Below are 9,201 nucleotides of genomic sequence, written 5' to 3' on the forward strand. Positions count from 1 at the left end.
TGGGATAAGAAGGTGTATTCAGTCAATTCAGCAAATATGTATTAAGCACCTACTACATTCCAGGCACTGTTCTAGGAGGTTGGGGTATATCAGTGAATTTAAGTAGAACTTATATTTGGAGAGGGTGAGAAGGGACTGATAGTTAACAATGAACATAATAAACAAGTCAATTGTATAGTATGTTAGGTGAAGATAATAAGTACTATTTTTAAAAAAGGGAGAGCAGAGTCATGGGGAGATGGGCATGCAGGAAACAGTATTACATAGTATGGTCAGAGGCTGCCTCATTGAGAAGATAAGACTTGGAGGAATACTTGAGGTAAGGGATTTAGCCAAGCAGATACCTGAGGGTACAGATAGCCAGGCAGGAGTCAGAGCAATGACCCTACGTGAATGAACATTAGCAGAAAAAGCCAAAGAAGTTAAGATCTCTCGGCTTCTGAAAGGAAATTGGCTGCAAAGTGAATTCAATTTATAAGGTGGACTAAAGCATTCTCATTCCACATCCACTTGGTTTCAAAACCTCTTGTTGCTATAACCATTGAATACATAGTTTTAAAGATATGACCATTCGTGTGTTTTTCAAGTTACCTTCAAAACATAAATTCCTTTAATAGTAATCAAACCTTAGGAAAGTCAGGGTTATTTCAAATCTTTTAAAATTGTGGTCTTTAGATAACTGAGCTATTCTTCCTGTGAGTATAATAACATTTGGAAGAAAAAAAAAAACAATATCCCCTACATTTAGATGCTTATTTGCCTTATGTATGAAGAGTACCGTTCAAATTTTAGCATTTTGTGCAAGTTTGGCCTTGGCTGATTTCTGTGAAATATCTGCAGTAAGGATTCAAGGGACAATAGAAGATACCTTGACCACCTTGAGGAAATGAAAGAGGCTTTATTTCAGACATTCAACATGAAGCTACCTAATTGAAATGCCAAACAAAACTAATCCACTAATCTAATAAAGAATTTACAATAATACAAAGAAATTCTTTAACATTAGCACTTCAGAAAAGTCCAGGAAATAAAATTTGCCTTGAGGAAAGGAACAAAGCCATTAAATAAAGTCCTATTACTGATGTGACAAATGGCAAAATCATTGCCTGTGGCATCCAAACGCCCATATCCGCAAGGTAATACCTCATAGTAATTCCAGATGGAAGTATCTCTGATCCATTTGAAGNATTATAGTAAAAGAAAGGTTTAAATAACTATATAATCTGCCTTAAGTTACATGGTTTTAGAGTGGAGATCAAAATGAAAGCCTAAGTCATTACAATGTGCTATATTCTTATCCGTGATACCATAATAGTAATTTTTACCAGTATTCATTAAATAAGTTCAATCATAAGAATTGGAATGTTTTCTGATTAAACTTTACATGCAATATATTGTTTAATTTGAGATTCTTAGATATATAATATTTATAGATACATTTTAAAGCTATTTTTAAATGTTTTTACTCATTATCAAATACTTAGGTGTATTTTTAATACATTAAATTAATCAGTTGTGTGTGTGTGCAATATCTAATGCCAATTACTATTCTTATATCAGACTGTACTGTTTTCATCAATGTACCTGAATAGTTGGACTGAAAATTGAAATCTTTTAACTAATTATGAATATGAAGCACAGTGAAATAGAAAGTTAGGCTGTAAGAAGTAAGGCTCTTCATGTGTGTCATCACCTCGGTTCCATTTGCCTAACAGACAAGTTTACATGAAGAATTCCATGCATCTTCTTTGTTGTCATAGGTGCAGAGTCCAGCGGTGACATGGATGTTCTCCTGACCCATCCAAGCTTTACCTCTGAGTCAACCAAACAGGTACCTCAGAATTTATAATCAATGTGATCAGTCTTACATAGCAGTGAATATCATTTTCTAAATGATAGTTTGGTATTTTCAGGATATGTTGTTGTTTTTTTTTTAATCTTTATGAAAAGTCAATTGAAATGTTTCATACTGATTGGATTCTGTGAAAGGCAAAATAAGTTGTTGAAATGGATACATGTTTTTCCACAAGGAATTGGGAGGCCAGTCTAATATTTGAAAGAGATGAAATTTAGTAAAATATTTCCAGAATTATTGTCTGTCATAGATGTTTTAGAAATACCCAGTATGATATTTAGGTTTTCATTGAAGGAATATTTTCTATTAAAAATATTATATTATGAAACTTTACCTCACAAAGGCAAATGTTTTTGATTTTAGAATGTATACATTTTAAAGATGAAGCAGCTAACTTTTTGATTTAATGAAACAGATAAACTCAAATGATGGTTTTTGGGTATNCTTTGGTTAAATTCTTCAACCTCTCTGAGTTTCATTTTCCTCATCCGTAATTAGGAGGTGTGTTACCTATCTCAAGTTGTAAGGAAGGCTAAATGAGGTATTATGCATACAAGATCTGGCACGTGGTAGGGCTTTCTAAATGTTAGTTTCCTCCCTGATTTATAGGCAAATTTATAGCTGAGTGCCCTGAAAAGCCACTTTGCTTATTTAACATGTTAATACCTAAGGCCATTGGACTCTACCAGGGTGTCTTCCCAGCTCCTAAATTAATCCAATTTACCTGCTAGGCAAGAGATTTCAGACAGGAATCTGAAGGGCTCACTTAAACCCAGATCCAGCACCACCAAACAGCAGTGCACAGCGAGCGTCCCCTCCTCCCTAGCTGCGTTTTACCTTCCGAGCCCCTTGCAGGTCAGCAGCGCTCTTGATGTTGTTGAAGTCCAGAACCAGGGCTCCCAGAGGAGCGCAGAACCAGCTGAGCCCCAGCAAGACCACCACGGCCATCCTTCAATCGCCTGGTCTCCTAGGCCTTCTTCTCAGTACTCGCCTCTGAAGCTGGGCTGCTCTAAACCCACAACAGAGCTTTTGCCACAACGAAAACTTAGCAAGTTGCCTGTGACTGCTTTCTCCTGAGAGAAGCAAATCTACGTCTGAGTGAGGTGTGTGAAACAGGAGCGAGGCCTGACCAGTGGTTCTTTCTGAAACTATTTATAACCAGAGATGCCCCCTCATTTCTCTCTGCCTCCCGCCTCCTTCATTTCCTTCCTTCTTACCCCACACAGGCTTCAACAAATCCCTTCAAATCTGTTTGATCAATAGTTCAAAACAAGGACTCAATAGAGGGAGAGAAGAGGCAGGGCAGCAGCGGCTTCTCCTCCAGGGGTGAATCCCTCTTAATTATTGCATATCAAAGTTAGTTCAAAGGGCTAGCAGAGAGCAGGATGTCTGTATCAAAGGCAAATGCTGATAATCACCTGCATTTCCTACCTTCTATAATCCTTTGGGGGTGGAGGGAGTCTGTTTTAAGATCTGTTTTCACAGCTAATTGTGCTCAAAGAAAGAATGAATCGTATTGGCCAATGTGCTAGGGAGGATGCCAAAAACTAATGAGTTACAAAATATTCTGAAAAGCTTTAAACTGTGCTTCAGATAGTGAAGACAGATAGAAACAAGAGAAAATGCCTTCTGATTTGGTCTGGCATCCAGATGTAAAAAAAAAAAAAGCAGCTTAAAAGCTGTGAACGTACTAGCACCTGTTCCAACTAAATGTCAATGGGAAAATAATTTTCCTTAAATGAAAATTGAACTGTTTGAAGTTAGGGTTATTTAGGGAAATGATGAGATTTATTAAAATCCCGTTTCTTGATGATGGGGACACAGAAAGTCCATTTTATACAGATGTATACAATTCAACAGGAAGCTTTGGATCCATTTTATGAGCAAAACATTTCATTTGTATTGCATTATGTTAAATTGACTCACGCAGAACAGGTCCCCAAGTCTAGCTGATGATGGGATTTCATGTATTTTCAACTTTCCTAATTTGAATTTTTAAAAACTTCTGCTTCGTCCCTTTTTGTCTGATTTTTTTCCCCACCCAGATTGTTAGAGAAGTCAAGTAATTTAGACAAGGGCTTCTCGCTGAATAAGTACTTGAAGGGTAGAACAATCTAGATCGGGGTCACAGGATTTCTGTTTTTCCTTCCTTCATTGTTTTCATTGTCCTCAGTGTAGATTCATCCTTGCACCTCGGCTGTGAGGTGCTGTTTAAAATCTAACAGTGCGCCTTTCTATGGTGTAAATGGCAATCTTAGCATTCCTGGGTCTCCCTCCAAGAACAGCCTCACCTCAGTTTATTGAAATGTATGTTGACAGTCTGTACAATGGGAACATTCTCCCTCGTGAGCACTGCCCGGTGCCATTTGGCAGCTGACGCTGGTGACCCGGGGCTTCCGTTACTGGGCTCTCTTCCTCGTGGAGGTGCTGCTTTGTCTGCCATGCATATGGTACAATGCAAGCTACTTCTTCTCTGCAAGTACTGCTTTTTTTCACTTAAACCGACAACATCAAACACCCTTTGATAGCATGACGCACCTGGTGACTACGTGGGTTACAGAACTGATTTTGAAGTTGGACAATTATGACCAAGGATAAAGGAGAGAGCCCCAGGGTTTGCTCTCTGCTTCCTGTTACCTAACTGAAGAAAGGCTTTCAGGGCACAATGGGCTCTCGTAATATACACAGACAAAAAGACTGGTGGGATATCCTGTAACAGAGCACAAACATTCAGGGGGCATTTTGTATGTAGCAGAATCTATGGTTAGATGTTGGGAATAAAGGATAAAACACAGTCCTTGTCCTCGAGGAGTGAGTGTCCAGTCAGAAGACTCACAGTGAGGGATGATTGTATTATATTATGACAGCACTAAGATAAAGGTGTAAATGCGGGGCTGGAGGATCACAGAGGAGGGTGATAGACCTCCTAGAGAAACAGAGGAATGCATCTACAGAGGAGGTGATATTTGAGCTGGGTTTTGTGGGATGAGTAGGAGTTTCCTAGGTTGAGAGGCAGGGGATGGTCTCACCCCAGGCTCAGAGGGCGAAGCGTGTGCAGGGGCAGAGGGGTGGAGAAGGAGATGAGGCTAGACTGTGAAGAACCTGATATACCACAAAAATAAAATTGGATTTTACTTTACATGCAGTGGAAAGTCATTGGAGGTATTTGAGCTTGAAAATAACCTAATTTGCTTTTTAGGAAAACAGTGCTGGTGGCAGTTGGAGCTGGGGTTGTAGTGAGTGAAAGGGGATGGGGCGATCGCTTATTCTCAGTTGCACTTACTCCCGATGATGAGGAGGTCGGATGTAAGGCAGTGACACAGTAACAATGAGAACCAAGCAAAGGATGCGATTCTAAAGTTGATCCTTATCATTTGGGGTTGGGAGTGAGTAACAGGCTGAGCTAACGCTGACATTTCTAGTTTTGCATGCTGGGTGCATGGCGATGGCATTAGAGACAGGGAAATCAGGATGAAAGCATGTTAGGGGAGGCAGGATGACTGTTGGCCATAAAAAAAGCGTCAAGTCCTTGCTGGGTATCTAACATCCAGGCAGAAGATTAGCCACCATGTCTTCCAGGAGCAATGCTCTCCTTTTTGCCTCCTACAGACAGAGGGAAGGAGAGGATATAGACACCAGATGCTGGAGGGTCACAAACAGGGCATTGAACGAGACCAAAAGGCAGACTTCCCTGTCTTCATCTCTGTCTCTGTGTGTCTGTCTCTTTCAGCACAGAAAGAGTACAGGCTTTGGGGTCAGGCTGACTTCATTTGACACAAGGCTGGCTTCTCCTATATACTCTGATGCCCCCCTCCCCTGTGCATCTATCTTATAAAACTCTATCGCAATTGTCTACGTTTTTGTCTCTACAACTAGATGATAAGCTCTGTGAGGGCAGAGCTTACTCTTTTTTGAATCCTCATGCTTTGAGTGTCTGGCACATAATAGAAGCTCCATACATTTTTCTGTGTGATGGATAAATGCACAAATAAATGGATTTATAGTAACTTGGTGACTTTGGTTAAGTTACTCCACCTTTTTAGGCTGAAATCTGCAATCTCATCTATAAAGGTGGCACTACCACTCCTATAATGACTGTATTTTGAGGATTCAATGTATTAATATGTGTATAGGGCCTGTTATGGTAACTGGCACTCATAAAACTCTAAATAAATGTCTCTCACCCATTTTCCAGGCCACAACCTTCCACCATCACACAAACTTTACTACCTAGCATAACACATGGCCCTTCCATGGCAGGCTCTCAATAGTAGATGTTTGTTCAAACCAATTTATCAACCGGAAGCCTCATTTTGCAATAAGGCTATTTGTGTCTTCTAAAAAGCCAGAGCAATTTTGAGAAAAGTAAGTACGGGGGAAATGACTTTTGGTATATTTTCAAGTCTGCCGGGGCTGCTTGCCTGATAATCATCACAGTGTTCCTTAGCTGGGATGCCAACAACCGAAATGCGATGCCCGATGGCAGCATTAATCGTCCACCATAAGGCTGCATCTCAATTATTTGGGGATTAGGGATGATAGAGCAGTGGGAAGAAGATGACAGAAACAAGTAAAGGGGGGAGACGAAGGCTTTAAAAGTGTTTCTGCTTAAAAGGCATTTTTCTCTGCTCTTAGGTCAGGGCACCAAAATTCACAATGCAGACTGCAGCGTTGCAGAGCCCACTCAACACGCCCCCTCGAGCATTGCCCTGGGCTGTGGCTGTCTCTCTCTGTCAGCCACAGAACAAAGGGAGCCCTCACGTGCAGTTTTGGCCCAGATGCTGCCATTTTGATGCCCCCCGGCAAGGATTATAGATTAACTGAAAATCTCAAGATGATCCTCTTAGTTCCACGTGAGCACCTGGGCCAAAGGAACACTAAAATCGAGCAATATTGATTGAACTTAGAGGAAATGAAAATCCACCCTCCCCCCCACCCACCCCCCAAAAATCCCAAGGGCCCCAGTTTCGGCACTGTAGGTCTGAAGCCACTCTCTGGGTGATTCATGACCTGGGGAAAAAAATGCAAACTGGTGTGTGAGAGCTGACACCTGTATCCTTCCGAATGACAGCTGTGGTAGTTCAAGTCAAAGCAGAGTGTCAGAGCCCATGATTGATACCCACTTAGGAATGGAAACTTTTATTTGTTATGGCTCCTGTGTCGAAACCAGTTTGATTTCCTTAAATTTTGCTTTTCTTAAAAGAAAATCAAAGTAACTGAAACCAGCAGGCCTTTGGCAGAATCTCACAGGAAATGTTCAATAAATAAAAGATGAGACGGGGCATGCTGATGAGAGTAGACAAAGATTACAGGATATAATCACAAAGCTGATGTAAATGTTGCCATGTAGTTACCTGAGGTCAGAAGGTAAAGCAAACCATTTGCAATGGCCAGGAGTAGAGTGTGTCAGATGTCTTGCAACGAAGCATGGGGGCAGCACCCAGACAGCACAGGTGGGAGCCAGGGAAACTGGGTTCCAGCCTCTTCCACTGACTGTGTGGCCCTGGATAGGTCCTGTTACCTCTCAGCTTCAGTCCCGCATGATCTTAAAGGCCTCTTACAGACCAGTTTTCTGGGAGTTTATGGTGGGGTCGCCCCAGCCACCATGTTGCGTAGTTCCAGGGGGCACCTCAGACAGTAGCCTGTGTGAATGGTCCCCACTTTGGAGTTGTGTGACATGGTGGGGCTAGAGACCCCTCTTTTGTAGCAGCAATAGCCTTAGAGTTCTCCTGACTCTGCACCAGGCATCTAGCTAGGAACAGCACCAGGAATCCCCGAACCTGCCTTTTTCAAAGATACGCTCTGCCTTCTTTTTGCTGAAAAAATTTAAATGGTGTTGTGTGTGATTTCATAAACCCTAAATGCCTTGGCCATCTTACCCTGTTTCTGGGCACGCTCCATACTTGTTTTAGTATGTTTGGGCTGATACAACAAAAATACCACAGACTGGGTGGCTTATAAACAACTGAATGTGTTTCTCAGAAGCTTGAAGTCTGAGATCAGGGTGCCTGCAGGGTCAGGTTCTACGTCAGGTGAAGGCCTGCTTCCTGGCTCATGAATGACTGTCTTCTCACTGTCTCCTCACCCGATGGAAGGGACAATGGAGCTCTCTGGGAGCTCTTTCATAAGGACACTAATCTCATTTGTAGAGCTCCATACTTAGGACCTAAGCACCTCCCAAAGGTCCCACCTCCTAATACTATCACATTGCGGGGTAGGTTTCGACACACGAATTTTGAGAAGACACAAACATTCAGACCATAGCAATACTTTTCTTCCTCTGTTCTAAGCAGTTGCTGACATACTCATGTTACACAAAACACAGGGGCAAGAATGGAGGGAGTATGATAATAGATGCTGCTATGAAAAGTCAAAAAAAGATAAAAAAAGAAGCCGACTATGTCTTAATACATATTAGTTGGAAAGCACAGCAATGTCTTCATTGGTCACTGAAGGAGTCAATATGTTGAAAAGAGGATGTTTGTGTATCTGAGTGGGCTTGAGTCAGTATTGCCCAGACTTTTACTTTGATGTCTTTTTATTAATTCCACTATGTGTGCCAGCAGAATTCCACTGATCATGTATGTAAAATTTTGGTGTTTTTTGTGTTTTTTTTTAAAACTGAATTATGTTTATGTTTCTAGGGCTGTTTACAACTGGCTCCTTGAGGCTCTCTCAGCCTTTTTGGTTCTATGAAATTCTCTCATATGAAGCAACAATTTGGAAAGCAAGGTATTTCCACTTTGCTTTATTCTCTTTACTGACTGTAATTTAATAGTAAACACAATGCAGGGAGGTGGAAGGCATTAGGAGGAGGACAGAAACCTATAAAATTGAGTGGAGCCCAATCTCCATTCTTCTTTTCCATTAAATCTGTTGTCTTCATTTTATACCTGTAGCTCCCATATCCTTTTTCATCATTTGAGTCTTTCTGTTTTGCCTCATTTTTCTTCATCCTCTTATTTTTTCAGCATCCCCGTAACTAACCCCATTTATTCTTCCCCCTTTTCCCTTAATTCAAATGCCCTGTGAAGTTTAATGGTGGCGTGGTGGCATTCAGAGCCCGAAGAGCATGGTAAGCTGATGGTCAGCTCTGCCTCTGTTACCCTGTGTGGTAGCGATCGAAGTTGGGACAGTGACCTCTACCATGAAGGTTTGTGATCCAGAACGCCTCCTAGACACCAGCCTGGGCTCTTCTGTGGTGTCTGGTAAGTGGGAGGCTGGAAGAGTTGCAGAAGGAGAGTGAGAAACAGATTCCATTGCGACACTGTGTCTGACTTGAGGGGCAGGGGGTGGATGTGAGTAGGTGACCCAGAAAGTCTGTTTCAGGGAAGGAGCTAACGACA

The 9,201-nt window shown here is 41.5% G+C and overlaps 1 protein-coding gene across 1 annotated transcript in view; it reads left to right on the plus strand.

The window, feature by feature from the left end:
• POLB (DNA polymerase beta) overlaps positions 1–2,932 on the plus strand; it is a 32,698-nt gene extending 29,766 nt beyond the window's left edge. The window contains exons 10-11 of the mRNA XM_019649241.1: positions 1,761–1,831; positions 2,711–2,932. Of these exons, the coding sequence (XP_019504786.1) occupies positions 1,761–1,831; positions 2,711–2,932 (293 nt within the window). The remainder of the gene's footprint in view (positions 1–1,760; positions 1,832–2,710) is intronic.
• The last annotated feature ends 6,269 nt before the right edge of the window (positions 2,933–9,201 follow it).

The sequence above is a fragment of the Hipposideros armiger genome, unplaced genomic scaffold, assembly GCF_001890085.2.
Source record: "Hipposideros armiger isolate ML-2016 unplaced genomic scaffold, ASM189008v1 scaffold_131, whole genome shotgun sequence".
Taxonomy (NCBI): Eukaryota; Metazoa; Chordata; class Mammalia; order Chiroptera; family Hipposideridae; genus Hipposideros; species Hipposideros armiger.